This window comes from Sturnira hondurensis, unplaced genomic scaffold (assembly GCF_014824575.4).
Source record: "Sturnira hondurensis isolate 20B ecotype Veracruz unplaced genomic scaffold, ASM1482457v3 Scaffold0003801, whole genome shotgun sequence".
Classification (NCBI taxonomy): domain Eukaryota; kingdom Metazoa; phylum Chordata; class Mammalia; order Chiroptera; family Phyllostomidae; genus Sturnira; species Sturnira hondurensis.
Window position 1 is genome coordinate 5499743 of NW_028076432.1, and position 27617 is coordinate 5527359.

At 36.5% G+C, this 27617-nt stretch overlaps 1 protein-coding gene across 4 annotated transcripts in view; it reads right to left on the minus strand.

Moving 5' to 3' along the window:
• The window catches only part of DLG2 (discs large MAGUK scaffold protein 2), a 1965529-nt gene that overhangs the window by 1381662 nt on the left and 556250 nt on the right, over nt 1-27617 (minus strand). Inside the window, exon 1 of one of the 4 annotated variants that reach the window (XM_037042846.1) lies at nt 441-735. The exons of the other annotated variants lie outside the window; for them this stretch is intronic. Coding sequence (XP_036898741.1) covers nt 441-482 — 42 coding nt within the window. The 5' untranslated portion in view covers nt 483-735. Of the gene's footprint in view, nt 1-440; nt 736-27617 lie in introns of those variants that run through there. 4 annotated transcript variants of the gene reach the window in all.

Here is a 27617-nt window from a genome sequence, read left to right on the forward strand (position 1 = left end):
ATGCCATTACAGCCACTAGATTTAATCCCCAGCTCAAACAATTAAGCTGCACAAACACAAGCAGCTCACAGCACTTTCAAAAAGAAAGACTTTAAATACTAATCTAAAGCATGCTCTATAGCTTTTTACCCTCTCTGATCTCTTGATTCTGGCCTACCTACATAATTTTCATCTTTTCCTCCCCCTGCTCCAGTCCCCAAGTGTGAGCGTGAACCTGAATTACAAACAGTTAAACCTGAAGGTCACTTCGCAGCAGCGTTCCAACATGCTCCCCCAGCGAGGCTGCACGGCGACAATAAAACAAAGCCCTTGCAACCACCTGTAATAATCTGCCTGCTCAGCCAGCAATCCAAAAAGTCCTGAAGCTACACAAGGTAGACATTTTCTGCAGCTGGTTTCACATGTATATTGTGCTCAGTTGCCGGCTCGCCTCCTCTTACCTTCACGTTAGTCCGGAGTGCACAGTAACATGCAAAGAACATTGCAGTAAATAAGGAGCATATGGACCGATATTCAGCTTCTCAGCACAGCGCAAGCCCCACACACTCGGTCCTGGGCATGTGCTACTAAGGAGCATCCGTTCCCTCTGTCAGTTTGAAAATGCATTGATCTCTGTTTTCTCTGACTACAAAACGACATGTCTTGAAGGCACTGAATGAGAGCTCAAAATCTCTTCATTGGCTATATATAGCATTGTGCCCAGCAATTTCAATTAGCGGAGAATTCAGCATCTGAAAGTTAAGACTTCAGTTGCTTTTCCTTCTAGCATTTTAAATCACTGGGTTTAAAAAAAAAAGGAAAAAAAGGGAGGGGGGTGGAATGAGCTCACCCAGGAAGGATGTGGGGGGGGGGGGGAGGAAGGTGAAGAACTGAAATTTAACCAATGAGTTACTTATGTTTCTGGAGAGCCCTGCTGTTATCCTATTAGATACTTTACAATGGGATTGCATCCGGAAGATCGCAAATGAAGAGGAAACCCTTTTCCCTGTGGAGGTTTAATATGGGTTCTGCACTGTATTCCAGGCTATTCCGATGCAGCACTGTGTGGCAAATACTACAAATCACTGCAAACACATCTCTTTCTGCTTTTCAGTGTCAGTGTGAAATAGAACCAGGACCAAAGTATCACTGTCTCATAAAGTCCCCTAAAATGTAAGCTGGGTTCCCCTGGGGTGATCTGCAGTTCCATGACCGAGAAGTACCTCCTTCTCTTACTTCCTAGTCCTGTGGGATCTGTTCACATCTTCTCAGGCTATCTAAAGTTGCTAGGCTCACTGATAGCACAACGCATGCAATCTGCCAAAACTAAGCTGTATTGGTAAGTGACAATCAATAATAGAGGATGAGTTCGGAATGAAGACAGAAGATTCCAGGGGATAACATAACCACGGATTCAGTAGCTACTGCTGCTGAACGTAATGTGTTCAGCTGGCTTTGGAAGGGAGAGAGCAAGAGAGATAAATTAAAGCTTCTGCCCCCATGAATCCATAAAGAAAAAAAATCTCCTAAACATCATCAGATCCTACTGTCTGTTGACATTCTTGTCAGGCACCGGATGCTGCAAATTAACTCAGTTTTTACTGAGCCGAAGTACAAACTCCAATTTCAGGTTCTAAACTCTTATTTCCAGCCTTAGGAAGCCCTAATGCTCAGCCGGAATTCTAAGCTATCTGGCAAAATGCAAGCAGAAATGAACAGCTCTCACTGCAGCAAAAACAGTGGGAGGAAAAAGAGTGGTTATGTCTTTGCCATGACGTTCCCCATCAGCTCACAGCAACAGGGAAGATCAGCATAACTCACCAGAAAAAGCTGCAGTGACTTTTAGGATTTTTCTTTAGTATGTTTTGCATAAGCCACCTCCCCTCTGGAGCCTGCAGTGGTGCTGAAGTACTGTCAGAGCCACTGGGCATTTCTCCTGGGCAGTGAGGTGAGGCAGCTTTAGGAGGAAGCAAGGTATTTAAGGGAGAGAAACTAAAGGAAGAAGAAAAGCAGGATTTTCTATTTCTCTGTTAATGACAAGCATTCAGAAAGTGTCGTCACTTCTGACTAAATAGCTATTTTGGGCTGTCATTGTTTGTGACTTTTTTTTTTAGAAAGGAAAAAGGCAATCTTGTCTTAAGCTGGAGATTCTTTAGCATCATAAAAGAAGGCAGCTACTTAATTTGATTCCCAGTTCCGTCTGTCATGTAAGTCTAGGGAATTACAAATGGTAAGCACTTGCAACAAAACCAGTGACTTCCAGGACAATAAAGAAAATAGACATGATGCTCAACTCTCATCATTCCATAACTTTTACTAGACTTTAAAATGCAGAACTAAGAATTTCAGTCAACAGAATTTCTTCTTCTGAGGTCATAACAGGTCACATTTCCTGCAGCTCTTCCTAATAAATGAATCCAAACATAGAAACTCAGTATCATTAAAATTATAGGAGAATTTTTAAATTTTGACCCTGTGAATAAGTATTGTTATTTTTTTCCATTAGAAATTATATGGGGGGAGCAGCTTTATGTCTTTTAAATTATGCTAGTAGATCCTAGGGCATTTGGATGGCCCAGTAGAGAGAGAGCAAAGGAGCTGGAAAATGTGATAAATCTCAAAAATAGTTGACAGATGATGTTTTAGGTAAAAAAAATGTAGATTTTTCTGGAAGGCAATCAGTGGGGACTTCTCCTGATAGGACTTCAGATAGTGTTCATCTGTGTATGTTCTAGGGAAGGCCCCAAGACCTGCAGATACACTTGAACTCCCACATGCACTTACCTATCCCACAGCATCCCAGTACAGACACGGGCTAAATCTGTAGATTTACTTCCTAATTTTTGTAAGTGTACTAGGATAACTGACTTACTATTCTCATGTGATAGCTGCAAGAAATGAGGCATTAATACAATGACAATGTTCCACTAAAAAGTATTCTCTATTTTTAGGCAAAGACTTTAACAGGTCAGTGTACATAAATAACTGGCTACATATTTTTGGAGGCAGCATAGTAAATCTAAGCTTTAATTCTCAAAAGCAAATAGTAATAGTACTAGAAAATTACTTACATGTTACATTCTTTCTTTTACCATTTACATAGCGGAGATGCACAGAATGGGTACGATACTTAGCACATAGTGTCACTGAGATGATCAAAGATGAATCCTATCCTCTAAGTAGTCTAGATGAATCAAATATTTAAGTATAAAAATTGAAACCATAAACATATTAGAAGAAAACAGATGAGGTTTTGGTGTATACAATATTGAGTAGAGAAGACTGAAGTCATATCAGAAAAGATTAACAATTGAAACTATATTCAAATCAAAATCTTCTGCTTATCTAAATTATATGCAACAACAAACCAGGAAAATACTTGCAACATACTTAATGGAAAATTTCCTTAAAATACAAAGGATTTTCATAAACTGATAATAAATATAAAACTAAATTTAAATAAGGCAAAGAACATAAAGTGGCACTTCACAAAAAGGCCACATAAAAACATTAAAAATGTTCTACCTCATTCACGTTTAGGGTAAAGCATAAAATTAGAAAAGATTTTTTTCATTGATGTATCAAGTACTAATGGCAATGCATTAATTGGTAAAAACTTTTTGGAAAGTAATCTATAAAATATTATAGAAGAAACTTATTCTTTGTTGTAGTTATTTAACTTCAACATTCAGGAATTAATTCTAGATCTGGATATGGATAAAGGTATAGGTTTAGATGTAGATATATATATATACAAGCACATGTATATTATAAATATCAAACATTAGAAGACTTATTTGTTATATTATAGTTCTTCTATGTCACCAAATACTATGCAGTTATTAGAAACATATAAGGTACATATTCTTCTTTGGAAAAATGTCCAAGCTATAATATTGAATGTAAGAATAAGGTTGTTAACAGTTTACATAGTATGTCTATACTTGTGTATATATGTATATATAATTATTATAGTTAAATGTATGTTCGTGTGTCTGTAAAATATTTGATAGCATTGATCATTGAGGATTGAAACTTGGTTTAGGAAGAGAAGTTAGACAACTTTCATTACTCATTTTATACCCTTCTATATACTAGGATGGCCTCACACATAACGAGTTATTTATCCAGCTACCCTCTCTTGGGGATTGAGAACAATAAAGATGCAGGGAGGTACTTCTAGGACCTGTGAGAGGATTTGCCTATTATTGTTCTTTTATCTATTTATTTTTTACTGTTGTTCAAGTACAGTTGTCCCCCTTTTTCCACCACCACTTTCCCCTGCCCACCCCACCCCTACCTCCTGCCCTCAATCTTACACCCCTTTGGCTTTGTCCATAGAATTACAGGCATTTCAGGGAGATGTCTACACTACAAGAGGCAAAGGAACTAAGAAGAATTCAGGAAGAGGTAGGTTCCTGTCCCTGTTGTCATGATCGCCCCAGACCTGTGCTCATTGCTCTTATTATTCTCAGTGAGACAGCCATGATCATGACCCCAGGGACAGGAATCTATCTTTTCTTCAATTATTTTTAGTTCCTCTGCCTCTTGTAGTGCTGACATTTCCCTGGAAGGCATATAATTCCAGTTTGTGGTATATTTTTTTTTAAAGCATGGCCCTTAGCCTGGCTGGTGTAACTCAGCGGATTGAGCACAGGCCTGGGAACCACACGATCGCGGTTCAATTCCCAGTCAGGCCACATGTCTGGGTTGCAGGCCAGTTCCCAGCAGGGGACTCACAAGAAGCAACCATACATTGATATGTCTCTCCTTCTCTCCTTCCCTTCCTCTCTAAAGACAAATAAATAAAATCTTAAAAAAAATAAATAAAAATAATAAAGCATTGCCCTTAAACACATTGCCAACTACTTTATGTGTTTCTTAAGTGAACAAGTGGCTATCAAGGAGACTTGACTGTAGTCAATTTTTACTTACTGCCCTGTGTCTAGAACATGACATCTATATATATTTCCTGTCTATTTATTTTTATTTATTGTATTTCCTTTCTATTTATTTTATTTATTGTATTGAATTTATCAGTAACATTGGTTAATAAAATGATATAGGTTTCAGGTATACAATTCTACAATACATCATCTGTATATTGTATTGTATGTTTACCACATCAAATCAAGTCTCCTTCTGTCACCATTTATCCCCCCTTTACCTTCTTCTATCTTCCATTACCCACCTAACTTTTTTGCAATAAACCTTGCTGTAGAATGAATGCATTCCCCCCAAATTTATATGTTGAAACCTCATCCCCAATGTAACAATATTTGGAGGTGTAGCCTTGTAGAGGTGATTAGGTCCTTCTGAATGAGTTTAGAATCCCATTCATAAGAGACTCCAAAAAGCTTCCTTGCCCTCTACCACTTGAGGACACATTGAAAGGGTGGCTGTCTATGAATCAAGAGGAACTGGATTCTCCCCAGACACTGAATCAGCTCGGCACCTTGATTTTAGACTTTAGGCTCCCAAATGTGAGAAATAAATGTCTGTTATTTATAAGAGGCCCAGTGTATAGCATTTTGGTTTAACAGACTAAGCTCAAATAGACTAAGACAAGCATGTAATACATTTTAGAATATAACCTAATATTTTTATTTTTAAAATATTAAGACAATATGCAATTATAATTAGCTAATGATGCAATAATAACAGCAACAATGACTGCTACAGGGACAAATGTTTGATATTTCTGTACATTTTCCTTTTCTATAAATAATGGGACTGGACTATTTTATTCCTTTCTTATAGGCAGAATGACTTTGGTAGGTTTGCTTGCCTTTTTGTTTTGTTTTATTTAGACAGGATACAGAAGATAAGGTGAAATGTTAAGGTTCCACTCAGTTATCTTCCAGACCAATTAAATCAGAATCTCTGGTGGCAGAACCCAGCCATCAGTATTTTATAAAGCTCCTCAAGTGGATACAGTGTGCAGCTAGAATGAGAATTACTTAGGGGGAAGAAGGGCAGTCCACAAACTGACTTTGTAAGGTTCAGACAGCAGATATGTTAGGCCTGCCAGCCATACAATTACAGTTATAGCCACTCCACTCTGTTATAACTATCCAGCTTCGATGGTGCAGTGAGAAAGCAGCTATACACATTACAGAATGTGTTCCAACAACATTTTATTGATAAGCATTAAAATTTAAATTTCATATACTGTTCTCATGTCAGGAAATATTATTCTTTTTTGATTTTTCTTCAACTATTTGAAAATCTAAAAATAATTTTTTAGTTTGTTGTTTGCCAACCTCTGCTCTAGAGACTTTAGCAGTGGTTCTCAAAGTATCATCTTTGGGCCAGCAACATCAGCACAAACTGGGAATTTGTTCAAAATGCAAATTATCACTTGGTAGGTTACACCCTAGACCTACCAAATCAGTAACCCTAGGTACATGGCTCACAAATCTGTGTTAACATACTCTACAGGTGATTTTCATGAAAACTAAAATTTGAAAACTACTGCTACAAAGAAAGAGATGAAAACTGATAACTAAGATTCCTGCAGTGTAGGAAGAGGTGGACTCCAGAGTATGAGAAAGGGAATTAGCCTTAAAGGGGAGAGAGTACAAAAAATAAAGTGGAAATGACTACAGGTGCCATGAGATAATTCCAGGGTGGAGGCTGTGAAGATTTATTAACAGAAACTTCATTTAAAGTGGAGTTTGGAGGGCATGTGGGGGGGGGGGGGCTCTCATGCTCTACCACTCATTATCAATTAACCCAATAGGAAGAGACATACTTTCCATTTCCAAGAGGAAAATGTTTTTCACTGTACTATTCCAACAGAACAAGGAGGATATTCTCCTCTCCCAGCAACTACTCAACCAATGAAAGACAGTTACAGCTCAGCCAATGAAAAGCCACTACACTTCAAACACCCAGTGTTCTCCATTGGACTCTTTGTTTACAACAGTTTCTCTGAATTCTCCCATTCTTCTAGACAGTCATGTGCCACTTAAGGATGGGGATATGTTCTGAGAAATGTTTCTTTAGGTGATTTTGTCATTGTGAGAACATCATAGCATGAATTTNTGTGGGGGGGGGGGGGGCTCTCATGCTCTACCACTCATTATCAATTAACCCAATAGGAAGAGACATAATTTCCATTTCCAAGAGGAAAATGTTTTTCACTGTACTATTCCAACAGAACAAGGAGGATATTCTCCTCTCCCAGCAACGACTCAACCAGTGAAAGACAGTTACAGCTCAGCCAATGAAAAGCCACTACACTTCAAACACCCAGTATCCCATTGGACTCTTTGTTTACAACAGTTTCTCTGAATTCTCCCATTCTTCTAGACAGTCATGTGCCACTTAAGGATGGGGATATATTCTGAGAAATGTTTCTTTAGGTGATTTTGTCATTGTGAGAACATCATAGCATGAATTTACACAAACCTAGCTGGTACAGCCTATTGCTCCCAGGCCAAAAGCCTGTACAGCATGTTACTATACAACACAACACAAAATTAAATCAAACCCAAGAAAATGATGCAACAGACACAGTAAACACAAGACATGTGAGGCTTCTCCTGGCATAACATATCATACTGTTTTATACCAAAGCTTTTTCACAAGTAGAAAAAGTTCACTCTAAAATAGTGATAAAAGTACAGTATAGTAAATACACAAACCAGTAGCAGTTATTTATTATCAAGTATTATTTACTGTCACATAATTGTTTGTGCTCTCCATTTATACACCTAGCAGTGAAGTAGGTTTGTTTACACCACCATCACCATGAACACATGAGTAATGCACTGTGCTATGACTTTATGGCAATCATGATGTCACTAGACAATAGGAATTTTTCAGCTTTATTATATAATCTTATGGAACCACCATCATATATTTGGTCCGATGTTGACCAAAACATTGTTATGTGGCTCATGGCTATAAAAGAACATTCCTCTCCTTTGTTCTCTAGACTTATGTGTAATTCACCACTAGAATACATGCCCTGAATTGCAATTCTTTGATGTTCCTAAATAAAACTATTTTGCTGGGGAAATATCTAGCTATTTGTTTAAGGTCAACAAGGCTTAAGACTCTGAGATGAATGCTAGCTGAGCAAGGGGCCATATAACATCCTAGAATTTAGAATGCATTCCTTCCTAGAAATGAATAACTCTTAGACTTTGGATAAAAACAACAACTTCAATTTCAGTTCCTTTTCAGCCACTTCCAGCTGTGTGACCCTGGTCAAATTACATGACCTCCCCCTGTCCTGCAGTATTCGTATGTAAAATAAAGATAACAATACTCCTTCACAGGGTTTGTGTGACAAGGATTGTGTGACAGGGATTGTAAGGACTAAAACAAGTAAGATGTACAAACTGCTTAGCCTACTACTTGGTACACAGGAAATTTAATCAGTAGTATTTTTTAGTGTACAGAAGACTGAAATAATAGAAGACGAAAGATAAAGATATGTTATCGTTTTTCTTGACTAATTTCTACATACCTAGATACTCTGAAAAGATTTGAAGGCCTTCTAGGGTTTCCCTTGTGGTTACCAATCCGCCTCGAAGAGAGCTAATTCTCAGAAAGTTTGGCCGTCTCAGAATCCCTGCATTGATTTAGTATCCTTGGAATTTATTGCATCTTCCCCCATATTTTATTGAAATAATAATAACTGATTTGGAAACTACCAAGCATTTCAGAGGCTCTCAGGACTTTCCACCAAAGTATCCCTAACAGGCAAAAGAGAATGTATTTATCACCTTTGGATTTATAATAACAAAATGAGATGTCTTTAATATCCCATTCGTTATCCTAAAATTTCCTGTAATTGTTAAACTCAAGTCGAGAACATATTTTTATTTGTTATAAAATATTGTTTTATATTATACTGCTTCCTGACCACCAGATATAATAAGCCAGGAATACTGTACAATGTGCACTTCATGGCTTTGAGTGCCCTCTGACATACATATTCCTTGTATATGCTGAGGGTTCACTTCCCTCAGTTCACAAAGTAGATGTGGATCTCACTTGTTTCTTGAGCCATTTGTTTTAAGAAAAACTATCGCTGTGTGTGGCACACCATATGCACTGATAGTTCTTCTTGAAGCTTCATTTCTTGTCCTTTATGTAAGGTATGACCACCCCACTTTCTTTCTGTTCCTTTAAATTAGAATCTGTGACTGTTTGGAGGCTCAGGGTACTTAGATTTCTTAGCAAATATCTAAGGCTCCACCCCTTATAACATATCCAGTGTGCAAAGACAAAGAAATATGGCCCAAATATAAGAACAGATCATACCATTATAATTTACAATATCCAAATGCTGGAAGTAACCTAAGTGCCCATCAGTAAATTAATGGAGCAAAAAACTGTGGCACATTTACACAATGGAATACTACACGGCAGATAGAAAGAACCCCTACCATTAATGACAGCATGGATGGAACTAGAGACAATCATGCTAAGTGAAATAAGGCAGGTGGTGAAAGACAAATACCACATGATCTCACCTATAAGTATAACTTAATCAACAAAACAAACAAGCAAGAAAATTAACAACCAGAGACATTGAAATAAAGAACAAACTGACAATAACCAGAGAGGAGGAGAGAGAAGGATAATAGGAGATAATAGAAGAACGGCCATCAAGGAACATGTATAAAGGATATATGGACAAAGCCAGAAGGGGTACGTTAGAGGGTTGAAGGTGGGGATGGGTGGTGTGGGAGGGTGTGGTGGGGTGAAAATGGAGACAACTGTGCTTGAACAACAATAAAAAAAAGAAATCAAAATTCCAGAAAAAGAACTAAGTGATGAGGAGATAGACAACCTATCTGATGCAGAATTCAAAACCCTGGTAATCAAAATGCTCACAGAAATGATTGAGTATGGTCACAAGATAAAGGAAGAAATGAAGACTATAAAAAGTGAAATAAAAAAATATATAGGGAACCAACAGAGACAGGAAGGAAACCAGGACTCAAGTCAACAATTTGAAACAAAAGGGAGAAGTAAATATTTAACCAGAATAAACAAAAATGAATTCAAAAAAATGAGGAGAGGCTGAGGAACCTCTTGGACAACTTTAAATGTTCTACCATCCAAATCATAGGAGTGTCAAAAGGATAAGAGGAAGACCCAGTAATTGAAAACTTATTTGAACAAATAATGAAGAAAAACTTCTCTAATCTGGCAAAAGAATTAGGCATGCAAGTCCAGGGAGCTCAGAGAGTCCCAAAGAAGTTGAATCTAAGAAGAAACACACCAAGACACATCATAATTAAATTACCCAAGATTAAAGAGAGGAGAGAATCTTAAAACCAGCAAGAGAAAAGGACAGTTATCTTCAAAGGAGTTCGAATAAGACTATCAGCTGATCACCAAAATAAACCTAGTAGGCAAGAAAGGGCTGGAAAGAAGTATTCAAAGTCATGAAAGGCAAAGACCTACACCCAAGATTACTCTATCCAGCAAAGCTATAATTTAAAATAGAAGGGAAGATAAAGCTTAACTTTACCCAGATGAGGTAAAGTTAAAGGAGTTCATCATCACCAAGCCCTTATTATATGAAATGTTAAAGGGACTTATCTAAGAAAAAGAAGATCAAAACTATGAACAGTAAAATGACAACAAACTCAAAACTATCAACAACTGAACCTAAGAAACAAAAACAAAAACTAAGCAAACAACTAGAACAGGAACGGAATCACAGAAATGGAGATCACATAAAGTGTTATCAGTGGGGAGGGGAGAATAGGGAGAAAAGGTGCAGGGAATAAGAAACACAATTGACAGGCACAAAGTACACAGGGGAAGGTTAATAATAGCATAGGAAATGGAGAAGCCAAAGAACTTACGTGCACAACCCACAGACATGAACTAAGAAAGAGGGAATGCTGGAGGGAGGGGGGGATACAGAACAGAGGGCAATAAAGGGAAGAAAAAAATAGGATAACTGTAATAACATAATCATTAAAATATACTAAAAAATACAATAAAAAGTGAAAAGAAGAATTATCTTCAAATCTTGTCATCCCTTAAAGATCAGATCAGGGCCCATTTTATTGTGAGATTTTCCCTGACAACATCAGCCCACACAGATTCCTTTTTCTGAGTGCCTATAGCATGTATTGTCTGCATCACCCGATTTAGTACTTGATTATATGCTTCCTTTTATTCTTCTCTCATTGCCTTGTTGCCTAAGATTCATCTCCTTAACCCCATTTTAAGCTTTTCAAGAGCCAAAGATATGTGTCCTGAAAAATAGTTCCTGCGGCCATACAGAATTTAGTTACTTTTCATGAACTAATAGATTGATAAGCAGCTGGAAAGAAGTGAAAAGCTACACTATCTGATAATCACAACATCACTTTTAAAAAAGTAAATAATTAGCTTATTATTGTCACTTTTCTTTATTTTTTCATCTGTATTGAGGTACAATTGACAAAATTGTATATTTTAAGGTTTATAGCATTTTTGATATACATATACATTGTAAAGTAATTACTTTAATTAAGCTAATTAGCATTTTTCATCACATCACATTATTATTGTGTGTGTTTGTGTTTGTGTATGTGCAGTAAGAACACTGGAATCTACTGTCTTAGCAAATTTCAAGTATACAATTTGTTATTACTGACTATATCCAGCACGCTCTACATTAGGTCTTCAGAATTTATTCATCTTATAACTGAAAGATGATAAGTTTATGCCCTTTGACCCACACCTCCCCTTTTCTTTTATACCACCAAGGCCCTGGCAAATACCACTCTACTCTCTAATGAGAGATCAAAATTTTTATTTTTTATTTTATTATGATTATTTTTCTTATTGTTGTTCCAGTAGTTGTCTCCATTTTCCTGCCATTACTCTCCCCTGCTGCACCCTCCCCAACCTCCCACCTTTAATCCTTCCCTACTTTGGCTTTGTCCATGGGTCCTTTACACATATTCTTTGAGAACCCTTCCCCTTCTTTCCCTTGTTATCACCCTTCCCCTCAGTTACTATCAGTTTGTGCTTTATGTCAATGTTTCTGGTTATATTGTGCTTGTTTTTATATTGTGCTCTCTGATGGCTAGTGATGCTGACTATCTTTTCATATGTCTCTTGACCCTCAGTATATCCTACTGGAGAAGTGTCTGTTCAGGTCCTTTGCCCATTTTTTAATTGGACTGTTTGTCTTCCTGGAGTGGAGTTGTGTGAGTTCTCTATATATTTTGGAGGTTAAACCCTTGTCCAAGGTTTCATTGACAAATATATTTTCTCAGACAGTTGGTTCCCTTTTCATTTTGTTAATGTTTTCTTTAGCCATGTAGAAGCTTTTTATTTTGATGAAGTCCCATTTGTTTAGTCCTTTCTTTATGGCCCTTACTCTAGGGGACATATTGGTGAAAATATTGCTGTGTGGAATATCTGAGATTTTCCTGCCTATCTTCTCTTCTAGGACTTTTATGGTATCATGACTTATATTTAAGTCTCTTATCAATCTTAAGTTTACTTTTGTGTATGGTGTAAGTTGGTAGTAGAGTTTCATTTTTTTGCATGTAGCTGTCCAGTCACCTGAGTTGCCAGTTCCCAGTCCCTCCTCAATCATCTCTAGCCCACTCTGCCCCTGACTTTACCTTAGTCCAGGGTAAGTGGCTGCAAATGAAAAGTTGTGCACTGGCCCTTTAAACAGCTCTTTGTGTCTCCAGGCATCCATCTGTGGCAGAGAGCAGCCTGGCTGCTTTTTGCCACTGGTTTTTATCTATGCACTTTTGGACTCTGGTGCTCTAGGCTGGGGGTCCCAGCTTAGAATTTAGAGCCCACTCTTCTCAGAAGGATCCAACAGGCTGAGTAATTATTCCTCCAGTGCTGCTGCCTGAGGGATAATGAGTGTCCAGCCAGCATTCTCCAGTCTCCCCCATACTTTTTACCAGTCGGGTTATGCTGAAGCTGGTTCTTCTCTGCCCAAGGTTATAAGACTTCTCTCTCGCTATTGTTCAGATGTTTGTTCTGGGTGATTTGTTCACAATGAAGTTGTAATTCCAGATTGGTCCCAGGAGGAGGTTAGTGTGACTTTCATTCACTCTTTTACCATCTTGCCCTACTCTCAATATTTTTTTAGATTCCACATACAAGTGAGATCATGCAATATTTGTCTTTCTATTTCTAGCTTTTTCATGCTGAATAATGGCTCATCCATGTTGTAACGTATGGCAGGATTTTCTTTTTAAAACTGATTGTATATTTATACATAAATTATAAATATATAAAAACATGTACTCACAAACCACATTTTATTTTAACTATTCATCCATTGAAAGACATGTTTCTATATGATGGTTACTGTGAAAATTGCTGCAATAAACATTGCAGTGTGCAGATATCTCTTCAAAATACTGATTTAATTCCCTTTGGATGTATACTCAGAAGGGGAATTGCTGGATCATATGGTATTTCTGATTTTAATTTTTTTTAGAAAACTCCACACTGTTTTCTATAATGGCTGTAGCAATTTATATTCCCATGAATATGTACAAGTTTTCTCCACATCCTTGCCAACAACTGTTATCATTTGACACTTGATAATAACCATCCCATCAAGAATAAGGTACTTTCAATATGGTTGTGATTTGAATTTTCTTGATGATTAATGATTTTGAAGATTTTTTTCATATACTTGTTGGCCATTTGTATGAACTCTTTGGAAAAATTTCTATTTACTGCCTTCACCCACTTTTCAAATGGTTTATACATCTCTTTGCTATTGAGTTAAATAGATTCCTTATATATTTTGGCATTAATTCCTTACAGGACATATATATATAGTGTGTGCAATTATTTTCTCTCATTCCATAGGGTGACATTCTAATTTTGTTCATTTTTTTTAGTTGAGCAGAATTCTTTTTAGTTTGATTCAATTTCATTCGTTTATTTTTGCTATTCCATCCAGTGCATTTGATGTCAGATCCAAAAACTCTCTGAAAAGATCAATCTCAAATAACTCTATCCCTATGTTTTCTTCTGGGTATTTTATAATTTCAGGTCTTCTGTTTAAATGTTTAATTTAAGTAAACATTTAAATTTACCCATTTTGAGTAAATTTCTTATGTGTACTGTAAGATAAGAGTTTTACATGTGTATATTCAGTTTTCCCAACACTATTTATTGAATAGACTATCCTTTCTCTATTGTGTTCTTGGTGCCTGTGTTGAAGATTAGTTGACTGTATATGTGAGTGTTTATTTCTGTGTTCTCTATTGTGTTATGTTGGTTTATTTTCATGGCAGCGCAATATTGTTTTGATTACTAGAGCATTAAAGTACAACTTTGAAGTGTGACAATTCCAGCTTTGTTCTTGTTCAAAATTACTTTGTATATTCAAGGTTTTGTGGTTTCAAATAAATACTAGAATTATTTTTTTCTGTAAAAAATGCCATTGCAAATTTTTTAAGATTTTATTTATTTATTTTTAAACAGAGGGGAAGGGAGGGAGAAAGAGGGAGAAAAACATCAATGTGTTCCTCTCAAGTGCCCCCGACTAGGGACCTGGCCAGCAACCCAAGCATGTGCTCTGACTGGGAATCAAACCTGCAACCCTTTGGTTCACAGGCTGGCACTCAATCCATTAAGATGCACCAACAAGGGCCCACTGGAGTTTTGATACAGATTTCATGGAATCTACATATCACTTTGATTAGCATGGACACCTGAACAATAATAATTATTCTAATCCATGAACACAGGATATTTTTCTATTTATTTGTGTTTTCTTCAATTCTTGTCATCAATGTTTTATAATTTTAATGTATAGATCTTTCACCTCCTTGGCTAAATTTGTTATTAAACATTTCATTGTTTTTGATGGTGTTGTAAATGTGATTGTTTCCTAAATTTCTTATTCACATATTTCATTGTTAGACTATAGAAACACTACTTATCTCTGTGTGTTGATTTTGTATCCTGCAACTTCACTTAATCAATTGACTAGATCTAATAATTTTTTGGTAGAGTCTTTAGGATTTTCTATATGTAAAACAATGTCATCTGCGAAGAGGAATTTTACCCAGTCCTTTCTGATCTGAATGTATTTATTTAATTTTTGCACCTAATTCCTTGGTCTAAAAATTTCAGTATTATGTTAAAAAGAAGTGATGAGCATGAACACCCTTGTTATACGTAATTTTAGAGAAAACTTTCAGCTTTTCACCACTAAGTATGATGTTAGCTGTGGGATTGCTATATGTGGTCTTTGTTATGCTCTATACCTAATTAGTTGAGTTTTTATTATTAAGGAATGGTGAATTTTGTTAAATGCCTTTTCTACATCTATTGAGATGATCATATAATTTTTATCTTTCATCCTACAATATTAGTGTGGTGCATCATATGTATTGATTACTGTATGGTGAATCATCCTTGCATCTCAGGAAAAAATCCTACTCAATCATAGCATATGAGCTTTTAATGTGCTGCTGAATTCAGTTGGCTAGTATTTATGAGGGTTTTTGTATCTATGGTCATCAGGGATATTAACCTTCTATTTTCTTCTCTTGGAGTGTCCCTGTTTGGATTTGGAATCAGGGTAATATCACCCTTGTAAAATCAGCTCGGAAGTGTTCTATCCTCTTCAAGTTTTTAGAAAAATTGAAAAGAATTGACATTAATTCTTTTTTGAACATTTTGTATAATTCACCAGTGATACTATCTGTTTACGGACTTTTATTGGGAAATTTCTGGTTACTTAACTTGCTACTGGTCTGTTCAGATTTTCTATGTTTTCCCATGGTTCAGTTTTGGTAGGTTATTTTTTCTAGGAATTTATTAATTTCTTCTAGGCCATCCAATTTGTTTTTCTATAATTGTTCGTAATAGACCTCTTATAATCCTTTGTATTTCTGTGGTGTCAGTTGTGAAGTCTCATGTTTCACTTCTAATTTTAATTATTTGAATCCTCTTTCTTTTCCTTAGTCACTCTAAATATTTGTCTATTTTGTTTATCTTTTCAAAAAAAGCTCTTAATTTGTTGATCTTTTATTTTTCAACTCTCTATTTCATTTATTTCTCTTCTCATATTTATTATTTCCTTCCTACTGCTATCTTTGGGCTTAGTTTGTTCTTGTTTATCTAGTGCCTTAAAGTGAAAAACTAAGTTATTTATTTGAGATCCTTTTATTTTTTACAGCAGACATTTATTGCTACAAACATGTGCCCTAGAACTGCATTTGCTGAATCCCATATATTTTGATGTATTGGGTTTCCTTTTTCCTATCTTCATTTTTTTATTTAATGTATTTTAATAGCAAACTTACAGGAACAGAAGAGAAGACAGACAACATACTTGCACGTAAGACAACTCATTTAGAAAAGTATAGTGAATGGATGGAATCTATTGTATGATAAAAATGCTAACAAACACCATTCAGTTGCTATCAATAAGAAATTTACTCATTTAAAAAAAAAAACAAATGCTGGCATTGTCCAGAAAAATGTAACAGGTTTATTTGTGTTATAAAATTGAACTGCTTGAAACTTGTTCAGTGAAATACTTTGACTTGAATTAATGCTTTGTATCTCCACATTTATATTTAAAATATATACACGAATGAAATGGAAAAATGGCCAATACCTGATTTCTGTCCCCTATTTTCCACGAGCAGTCATATACTAGCTACCTTTTTGACCCCATGGAAAAAATACCTAACGCTCAGAACTACCAATAACAGGAAGAAGAGATTATTTGTTTTAAAGAATGAAATGTTTTCCATCATAGTGGATTCTTAAGCACATTCTCCATGTATGTGGCATGCTAGCTGGATGTCTTTTGAGGTAACTATTACATGTTTGGCATGGATAACACACAGGTTGGTGTCTTCAAAAAGGCCAACCAGATAGGCTTCACTTGCCTCCTGCAAAGCACCAATAGCTGCACTCTGGGAGTGCAGATGTGTTTTGAGGTGCCTGAGCAATTTCTTGCACCAGACTCTGGAAGGGAAGTTTGCGAAATCAGAAGTTCAGTGGACTTCTAGTAATTCTTGATTTCACAAAGTGCCACAGTACCAGGCCAGTAATGATAAGGTTTCTTCACCCCTCCAGTAGAAGACGCACTATAGTGAGTGGCTTTGGTAGCCAGTAGCTTCCTGGGTGCTCTACCACTGGTCAATTTGAGGACAGTCTGCTTTGTAGGAACCATGGTATAGGGACCTCTTTACTTACCCTGCCCCCTCTCCTTCGGCTGGAGCTCTGCCAGGTAGAGGAGGTGCTGGCCTTAGAGAACGACTGTGGCCACAAACACCCCATCTTCATTTTCTCATATCTTTGATTTCCCTTTTGATTTCTTAGAGCTTTTTGTTGTTTAGGAGAATATTGTTTAATTTCCACATGTTTGTGAAATGTTTTTAATTTCCCGTCCTGTTATTGATTTACCACCCTATGATGATGACTTCCAAATCTTCCTCTGATGAGCATTTCTTCTCTGAGCTCCAGGTCATCTACGCAACCGCTCGTCGGGCAGTTGAATATGTTAACAGCACTGCAAACTCCTTATGGCCACAAAAAAAAATTAATGAATTTGTGTTTGAAACTTTATCCTCTTACATTTCTCTCATTTTGGGGAACGACACTTCCATCCATTCAGTTGTACAAGTCAGAAGTCCAGCAGTCATCTTGGATCATTTCTTTTGTATCTTTCCAGAAGCCAGTCAATGATTAAATCTTCTAACTATCTTATCTAGAATCTGTATTGTTTTCTCCATATCCACAGTAATGAACTATATTCTTACACAGGTGACTCCTAAACGTTTCCCTTTATCACCTCTAATACACCTTTAACCTAGAACTTTGAAAATGATCTTTTCTAAATGTAGATCTGAATTATGCCACTCTGTGTTTCATGTTTTGTTGGCTTCCCTGTGCTGTTTAAGTACAGTCCAAAATAATTAATAGGACCTTTAGGGTTCAGCATGGTATGAGCCTTGCACGATTTGAAAAAAGTTGCTACTTCCTATTCCATGCTCCAGTCACACTGAGCTTCTTTCCATTCCTAGAAAGTGCCATGCTCACCTTGTAACTGCTTTTCACTAAGTCTAGATTAGTGGTTTTCAGGAAGAGTGTTGTCTTATAACTAGGCGGTGGGCTATTATTGGTTTCTACAGGTTTAGCAATGATGCTACACCTCCCACAATGCACAGGAGAGCTCCCTATGACAGAGAATTATACAGCCAGAAATATCAAGAATGCTTAAACTGAGAAACTCTGGTCTGGAAAATTTACCCTTCTACTTGCACCCCAACTGAGCTCCAAGTCTAGCTGAAACACACTTACCTATCCTGTCTCAGCTTAGATGGCCTATATTCAATGTACTCCTCCCCTGACTTTTGCTTCTAGGTCAGGTCCACCTGCTACATATGCTTACCATATTTTTTTTAATTTGTAGCCTTACTATTATATAATTTGGAACTAGCAACTTACTCAGTTAAGGTTTGCTTTCCTCGCCAGGTTTTAAGTTAGGAATTGTGTTCGACACAATATCTTTATCATCTAACTAGACACTCAAAATACATGTTAACTGCACATCTGAATAGATGAATGAATAAAGCTATTATATACAGAGAAAAAGAATGTTAGGCTTAGAACACTGTATAAGAATTCATAGCTTTGCCATTAATTAGGTGTATCTCTGAACAAGTTCCTTAACCTTTCATTTGGCCTCATTTTAAAATATGTACAACAGGAATAGTAATTCCTACTACAAAGATTATAATGAGGACTAATATGTTGGTGGATTTTATTTTATAGCACTACTAAACATTATAGGTTAGAATGGGGATTGACACAAGTATGTGGGAGGGAATGATATGAAATAAAAGCTTTAAATACACACACACATCTTTTTAATTAAAAATTTTACTTACAGGAACTTATGACAAAGAAATTGTTAAGCAAAGATTGACTATGTGTAGTTTCATCATTAGTTAAACAAATTGATGGAACTCATTAGTTTAAATGAGTTCAAACTCAAATAGTTTAAAATGTAATGTAGTAAGATAAGAACGCTATATGTTATATTCAATATAATGTTATTTGGAAAATCATTATAGCTATTCTCTAATACATGTTTTACACACATTTACGAATGTATATACACAGACAAAAAGTGTCGAAATAAAAAATACAGCAATAGTAATCTTACAATTATGAGATTATGGTAATTTAAATTTTCTTCTTTTTGAGTTTCTGAGTCCCCTAATTTTTCTACAATGAGCATGACTTTTAATATTGAAAAGAATAAAAGAGTAAGAAAATCACTTCATAGCTGTAAAGGGAGTGTAAAATGTTGCTGTGTTATAAAGAATAAGGCATAAGCTTTAAATTTAGAGATTTTCGAATCAGTTGTAAAAATTAAGGCCCTGGCTGGTGTAGCTCAGTGGATTGAGCTCAGGTCTGCAAACCAGATGATCACGGTTTGATTCCCAGTCAGGGCACATGTTTGGGTTGCAGGCCAGTTCCCGGCAGGGGACAAGAGGCAACCATACATTGATATTTCTCTCCCTCTCTCCTTCTCTTCCCCTCTAAAGACAAATAAATAAAAAATTAAAAAATTAAATACCTATCTAGATAACTGTTAGATAAGGAAAGAAAGTAAGAGCAGGACAGATCATGATCAAACACTTAATGAGAATTTATTCAGGATTTCCATGCCTTCATTTATGAAATGTGCAAAACAACACCATTAGGTAGGTTTCATCATGTCCATTTATTGGGTAAACAAAAGGAGGTTCCTGGGAGCTAAACAAATTACAAGGCCATACAGGGAAATAAATGATAGAAATCAAATTCAAACTAAAGGCTTTCTTTAGTTTTACTACAGCTAATTCTGGAGGATAACTAGTACTTTAATAACTAAAGATGAATGAGAAGGCATGAGGAAAGGCATTTCTTGACAAGGAAATGCTGTGATCAAAAGTAAGATGTAAATGGACAGTCCACAGAATTTGGGAATTGGTAGACAGATGGCTGGGTGAGAATAGGTTAAAGACAAGAATTTTGTTTAAACAAAGAAGGGACTTGGAGATAAATGGAAATAAAAGTGAGGTAAGAGTACTAGAAAATCAATTACATCATAGCATATTAGAAATATAAGACTACTATTAACAGTATAGTGAATGACTGGTACCAGATTGTGCTGTCATTGGAAACAGTAACAGAGGTAAAATGGACCTTGGGAAGCACCAGGTAGAAGCACCAGAAGTCCCTTTATTTTATAGAAGAGAAAACTGGGGGCCAGGGAAAGGAAACGACTATATTTTTCTGTGTATAAAGCACACCCATGTTTTTGCCCCAAACTTTCTGGGACAAAATCTGTTGTTTTAATGTTTTAATTCAATTATTTATTCATTTATATTTAGATAAGTGGTTTTTGTATTATAAAAAAATTTATCATTCATTTTTAACATTCTATGGTGCGAGAAATTTTACATAATAATTACAAAACACAAGAACAGATACAAGGTATAAGAAATTTTACCAGTATATGTAACTTATGTAGACATGAAATTAGTGCTACTTATGTATAATGTGTGCACTTATTTTTCCTTCAAAAATTTGAGCACAAAGAACACATTATACACAGCAAAATATGGGCAGTAATTGTCCAAAGTCATGAAGCTCTACTACAGTCTAGGTTTCCTGAGTTCCAGTTGTATACACAGTTCCAAGAAAAAGCAGCACTGAACAGCATGTGTTCTGCTAACAGTTTTATGAAGTGCGTATTATAATCATTATTTTATATCAGCTGTTACTCAGGCTCAGACAAATTAGGAAACTAGTACAAAATTACAGACCAAAAATTAATCTCATTCAAAAACTCATGACCTTATTAATAGAGAGTTACCTTAATTTTGTGTGTTATACCTAGTATAGGGTTCATAGATACCCTGAATGAATCAATCAAATAAAAGTCACTGTTCATTACTCTTGATAAAGACTATATATATAAATTTTATGGACATAGATCACTAGATCACTAAGAGACTAGAGGAGGGAAAATAATTTTTTAAAGATTTTATTTAGTTATCTTTAGAAGGGAAGGGAAGGAGAGAGGGAGAGAAATATCAATGGATGGTTGCCTCTTGTGTGTCCCCTGCTGGGAACTGCCCTGCATCCCAGGCATGTGCCCTGACTGGGAATCGAACCACAATCCTCTGGTTTGCAGGCCCATGCTCAATCCACTGAGTATTCACTTTATTATAGACCAATTCTAAACACTTTTTTTTTTTTTTTTGCTAAGAGTTTTGCCTTGATCACTGGGTGCCATTAACAGACTGAACTGTTTGGATTTTCATAGCCTTACCTTTCACACCAAAGATACAAATTCAGCCACCAGATCCCTATGGATAATATTATCTTTCTTGTAAATACATACTGATTTCCTTAAACTACTAAATAATTAGACTTTAAAACTAGAATATAATCAGAATTAAAGTTCATAATTGTGTTAAGTTTTCTTCCTCTGGCACAATGCACGGAAAAGAGTTCGACGCTGGTCACATCTGCAGCCGCCACTTTCCTCTCAAACCTGCCAACTGTCTTTCTCAGTGGGGCAAGGGGTGTCCAAGTGTGAGTAGTCAGGGAATGAGAACAACAGGGTTATTACAGGCAATTTCATAATATGTAATAAAATTTGCCTACTGAGCAATTTACCCAAAATAAAAACCCTGTGTGTGTGTGTGGTTTTATATCTCTTCAAGCACTAGCAAAAATAAAATTAAACATATTCAAAATAATTGTAGGATGGGAGTTTTATAGACAAGATAAAATTTCCTTTAAGTGTTCAAATGGAGGTAAATTAGAAAAGCACACACAATACAAAACCATGCAATTATCTAAAAATGATACAAATTTAATAAATGCTTATTAAAAATATAAAATGACATTGAAGTGATCCCTGACAATTTGAATAAAGTGTCCTTACCACTCCCCAAAGATATTATAATAAGTAATTCGATATGAGACTGAATATACAAATGGACAATGGCCGGGGCATATATGACAACAGACCTTTGACACACAAACTCTGCATGAACTGGTTCAAAAGGCCAGGATTTGGTCAATGACTTACAGCTTCTCTAATTTTTGCACCTGCTTCCAACTCAAGACAAGAGACAGCCAAATAGTATCCCTAAAGTAATCACACAGAATGCCCTGCCCCTCCAGTTTCCTGTACTCACAATCTCCAATCAGAACAGATCTGAAATGAAGCCCTCCTGTTTTCCACTATGAATTATCCCCACTCCTGTCCCTACTTTTAAGTTCCTGCTAAAACCCATATGATGATAGTTGACTCTCTTGTTAGGTAGCAAGTTCTGAATAAATATCCTCTGCCTATTTCCTTTTTTAAATATTTTTATTTTATTCACTTATCTTTAGAGGGGAGGAGAAGGAGAGAGGGAGAGAAATATCAATGTATGGTTGCCTCTCATGTGTCCCCTGCTGGGAACTGGCCTGTAACCCGGGCATGTGCCCTGACTGGGAATCAAACTGCGATCCCTGAGTTCGCAGGCCCACGCTCAATCCACTGAGCTACACCAGCCAGGCTTCTGCTTATTTTCACATGAGGGTCTTTATTTCGTTCCACAGATATTTGCAAAAAAAAAAAGGAGATTAGTTTTATGTAGGGTGACCATTTGTCTCAGTTTACCAGGGTTAGCTCTGGGTTTTGTCCCTTTTATTATGGTATAATTAATAACACCTTCTTTTACTTAAAAAAATGTCCTTACTTGGCACTGGCTGATATAGCTCAGTGGATTGAGTGCCAGACTGTGAACCAAAGGGTTACTGGTTCAATTCCCAATCCGGGCACATGCCTGGTTTGTAAGCCATGGGCCCAGTAGAGAGTTCATGAGAGGCAACCATACATTAATGTTTCTCTCCCTCTCTTTCACCCTTCCTTGCCCTCCATCTAAAAAAATAAATAAAATATTTTTTAAAGTATTAAAATGTTCTTATTCTATGCTATACATCTGAAATTAAAGACAATAATATTGAATGTAAATTGTAATTTTCAAAAAGTACTTAGAGGAAAATATGCCCTTATTTGGAAGCTATATTACATGGGGATCCTGAATATAGGCAAACTATTCATTAGATAAAGCAATTAACAGGCAATTTTGTATTAAGTCACCTGACCTAGAGCAATGGCAAGGGACAATGAACGTAGACTGAGTTGTCAGATTACTAACAGTCTGTTATCATAAAATCAACTATCAAGTTGGGGGAGAGAAGCATCTTGAGTACTGTATCCAGTTTTCTTTGATGGGACTCCCAGCTTTAGCAAATGGGAGACTCGAATGGAAGGTGTCCTCTTTTCCCCTCGAGTCATTGCTGCCACCCCTGCAGGATGATGCGAGAGTTGCCATGGCAAATCCTTCTCCCACGCTGCTGGGAGACCTTCCCATTGCAGGCTCACTTCTGTTCTGCATTCACTTTCCTCTCTCTCTCTCTCTCTCTCTCTCTCTCTCTCTCTCTCTCTCTCTGCTACGTAGCAAGTCACTCTGAATCTAGATTTCAGAGTATGACTTGCTCTGCGGCATCTTTTCTTTGAAAGCCATTTGCTGTGTGCCTGCTGTGCTGCAACCTACTGTGCATTACCAGAGATGAACCCTGATGACAGGGATGTGGACAAATGTGGCAGACAAGAGACATGACCAAAAAAAGCAAGGGCAGGGCTGGAATGAGTCAACTGAAAGTAAGAATTCTTAAGCTTGTTTATCTCAACTATTCTGTTTTCAAATGAAAATATGAAGTTTTGTAAGCTACCTGCCCAGCTTGTATAAATACATGGCTTTTCCCTAAAGAGTAGCCCGTTTGCAGGCAGACTAATATAGGCTCAAGAGCTTCAAAGTCAGAAACACCTAGACTTAAATCTGTAAAATGCGTGATGGTGGATACCATTTCTCTTTGGCTCACCACAATAAACTGTGTCTGGAACTTAGCAGGTATAAAATACATATCTGTTCCTTAAATGTCTTTTGACTTGGAATTTACCAGTTACAAGTACTAAGGTCCATAATTGCTCTAAGCCTCAATGCCCTCATGTGTAAAGGAAGAAAAATAAAGCCACTTTGTAGGATTGCTGTTCAGTTTAAATGAAATAGAGCATGGACAATACCTGGCAGATGCTTGGCATATAATGTATATTTCTGTTGCTGTTGCTCAGGAGGTCACGTTTAGGAGAATCATACTAAATAAACCTTTTAGTAGATGCTTCCAACAATATATTCTGATTATCCACACGTGTTTGCCTTTCAAACTACACTACAAACTGCCTAACTGTCACTCACATTATGTGTTTGTAAAGTTTGGAGCATCTGCACTGTGCTAAGAATATTCTTGACGCTCCTATATTTCATGCTGCTTTTTCAATATTCTAACAACTCCTAATTATGAGATTAATACAAAAAAGTCTTTCGGCTGTCTGTGGGTGTTGCCTTATTCCAAACTCTAGTCAGAGAAAATATGGCTATTTCGGTCTCATTACTAGAAAAGTAAAATAAGGATCTTTTGAAAATAGATATAACACAGATCTCCAGTTCCTCCTAACTTACGCAGTGACAAAACTATGAATGACAAACAGGCTTCCTGAAAGACAGGGACTAATCTAACATATTCATGCACATATGCAGATACGCTATAAATACCTACAAATCTGTATGCATTCATTAACTCACTTACTGAGCACCTACTAAGTGCTCTTTGAGGCATTTACTACAGAGTGAACAAAAAACTTCCTTTCTTTGTAGAATCAGTCATTCTTTGTTTCTCTCTTGCTCTGTGTACTCATAAACACACACACAACACACATACCTCCCACAAGCCCACATGCCTGTGTGTATGTGTGCATGTGTGTGTCATTTATAAACATGCTTCCAAACACCACCTTGAACAACATGAATTCTCAGGAGAATTTGGGTGTGAAGGGGTGATGAACTACATATTAATCAAAGAAAACGTGGGGTTTAGTAACTTTGGGACATTATCTCCTTATGTGTTGAATTATTTACTTTTTAAAATTTACTTTTATCTAAGCCCTGGCTGGTGTAGCTCAGTGGATCGAGCGCGGGCCTGTGAACCAGACGATCGCGGTTCGATTCCCAGTCAGGGCACATGCTTGGATTGCAGGCCAGTTTCTGGCAGGGGCCAGTTCCCTGCAGGGGATGCACGAGAAGCAACCATACATTGATGTTTCTTTCCTCTCTCCTTCCCTTCCCCTCTAAAAAGATAAATAAATAAAATATTTTTTAAAAATTTACTTTTATCTTGCCTTATTCAAGACATAATTTAATGTAGGAGCTATTGGTTAGCATGCAGTACTTACACAGATAATATTAGCATGCAGTAGACTGTAGAATGTAGACTGTAGAATGTAGAATGTAGAATGTAGAATGTAGACTTTACCAGATGACAATGCGCTCTCCATTTGTTTGGACAGAGGGGGACGAAGGACAACTAGGTCATAAACATGGCCATGCTTATCTTGCTTGTCCGCTTACCTTTGCCAGAAGCACTTGTGTATTAAGCCTGTGTTCGTGATCAGGAAACAACTAACACCTTAAAAATCATGCTTCTATTTACACTGCAAGTCTCCATGACCACTTAAAAGATTGCAGTTTATGCCAGGAACCATGTTGAGAGGTTTTTAAGCATTATCTCTAATCCTTACAACTAGTTCGTGTGGGAAGAATTATCTCCAATTTAGATATGAGAAATTAAGTTTACAAGATCTTAAACTCATGACAGCATTAAGAATTTGAATTTTGAAACTCAATGTACATGTTTAAGTTCAAGGTGACAGTATTTTACAGCATTTTTGTGAGAGCAAATGAAATAGTAAACAGTTGGTATATGTTTGTAAGCAGGTAGGTGTTAATTATTAAGACCAGAAGCATACACGGAAATAAAATGTTTGATTTGCTCATTGTACTTCCTTGTTGTCAATATCAACCAGTATGCAATTTTTAGCTATGTGTAGGTCCTCACATGCAGAAGTATGACTTTGAAAGGAATGTAGCTTATATAGTTATAATGGCCTGTGATTCTTTTAGGTTATATATCCAAGATAAATAAATAACATGCAAAAATATGTATGACTCATTTTAAAGAATGCATATACATACAGACCATTATGAAATGCATATAGGCACTAAATTAATATACATAGAAATTCACTTTTATTCCTCCTGCATTTGAAACTTTATGAGTTAAGCATTAGGGCTCTGTCTCTTGAAAGTGCTTGACTGAGCTTTACTTGTTAGGAAACCAGTCCCTGAAAGCAGGATTTTAGGAAGCTACATAATTATAAATTTTCTCTTGAGGGTTCCTTGCCAATAGGTGGTAACCTTAAAAAATGTGTAATGTGCCCTTTTGGAATAAACAATTTAACAATTAAATGCTTTTACTCTTCTCTCAGGGTAGCAGTCCAATTACCCTTACTTCTTCCCCAATGCACTTTTTATCAGCCATTAAGTATCCAGAAACATCTAAGAGGTACCATGCATCATCACCGCTGCTAGGCCCATTAGCATGACCCTTTTCTTGATTCTCAAAATTAAATTCAGAATGTCATTTAATTCTAAACTTCACAAAGAGTTAACTAGTATAAGAAGGGCTGAGCACACAGTATGGGAATTGTGGCTAGACCTCTATCTTCAGTTTGCTCAGATGTAAATAAATAATGGGGGCTGAGAAATGGAGATGACAAGTAGATGCTAATTTTTAAGACCCTTATCAAACACAAGATTTCATGTTTATGTAGTAACAGTCCCAGAGCCACATGCCTGGAAGGGCTATGCAAAATAATCTATCCGACAACCTGAAACGGATTGGCACCTAAATGTAACTTTCCCACTTGCCATTATGACCTATTCGAAGATTTAAGGTCAATAGTCTCCAGGGCTCTCTGCGAGCCTTCCTAACTTCTCCAACTTTATTTTCACCAGTCTCCAAAGTGCTTGCAGCTCTAGGAGGTGAATCTTGTCACTTTATTCACGTCACTTTGTGAACTGGGTTTTATGAAACCTTTCCCACCTATTCATCTCTCTTGTTACTATTGTACCTTAGATCTTCATCATTTCTTATTGAACCATTATGATAACATCATACTGATCTTCCTGGCTGTAGTCTCTTAGCACTCTACATTTTTACATTGACTCCACAATGATCTCTTTAAAGAAACAAATCTGCTCATGCTGTTTTTTGAGGTGAGGTGTGGAGAGAATTCTACAGTTCCCTTTCATCAATTACATAACAACCAAATGCTTTTTGGTCTTTTTATTATTTCCCCCCACCATTATTTTTTTAGCTCTATCTTCTGCTACATACCTAATGCCACAGTCATGCTATAGTTTTCTAAATGTAATTGTCTCTTCCTAAAATACTCTTCCCTCCTTTTTTATCTAGCTGACGCCTCTTTCTTTCCTCATTATGCTATGCAGGAGGAGATACTAGGGGTTAGCTAGAAAAAAGTATAGGTTATTTATCTTCTTGAGAAACCTAATTTGAATCCCACTTCATCCATCCACATGTTAGCCTTGTGACCATGGACAATTTACTTAATCTCTTGAATTTTATTTCCCTCATCAATAAAATGGAAATAATGATCCCTAATTTGCAGGGCAGTT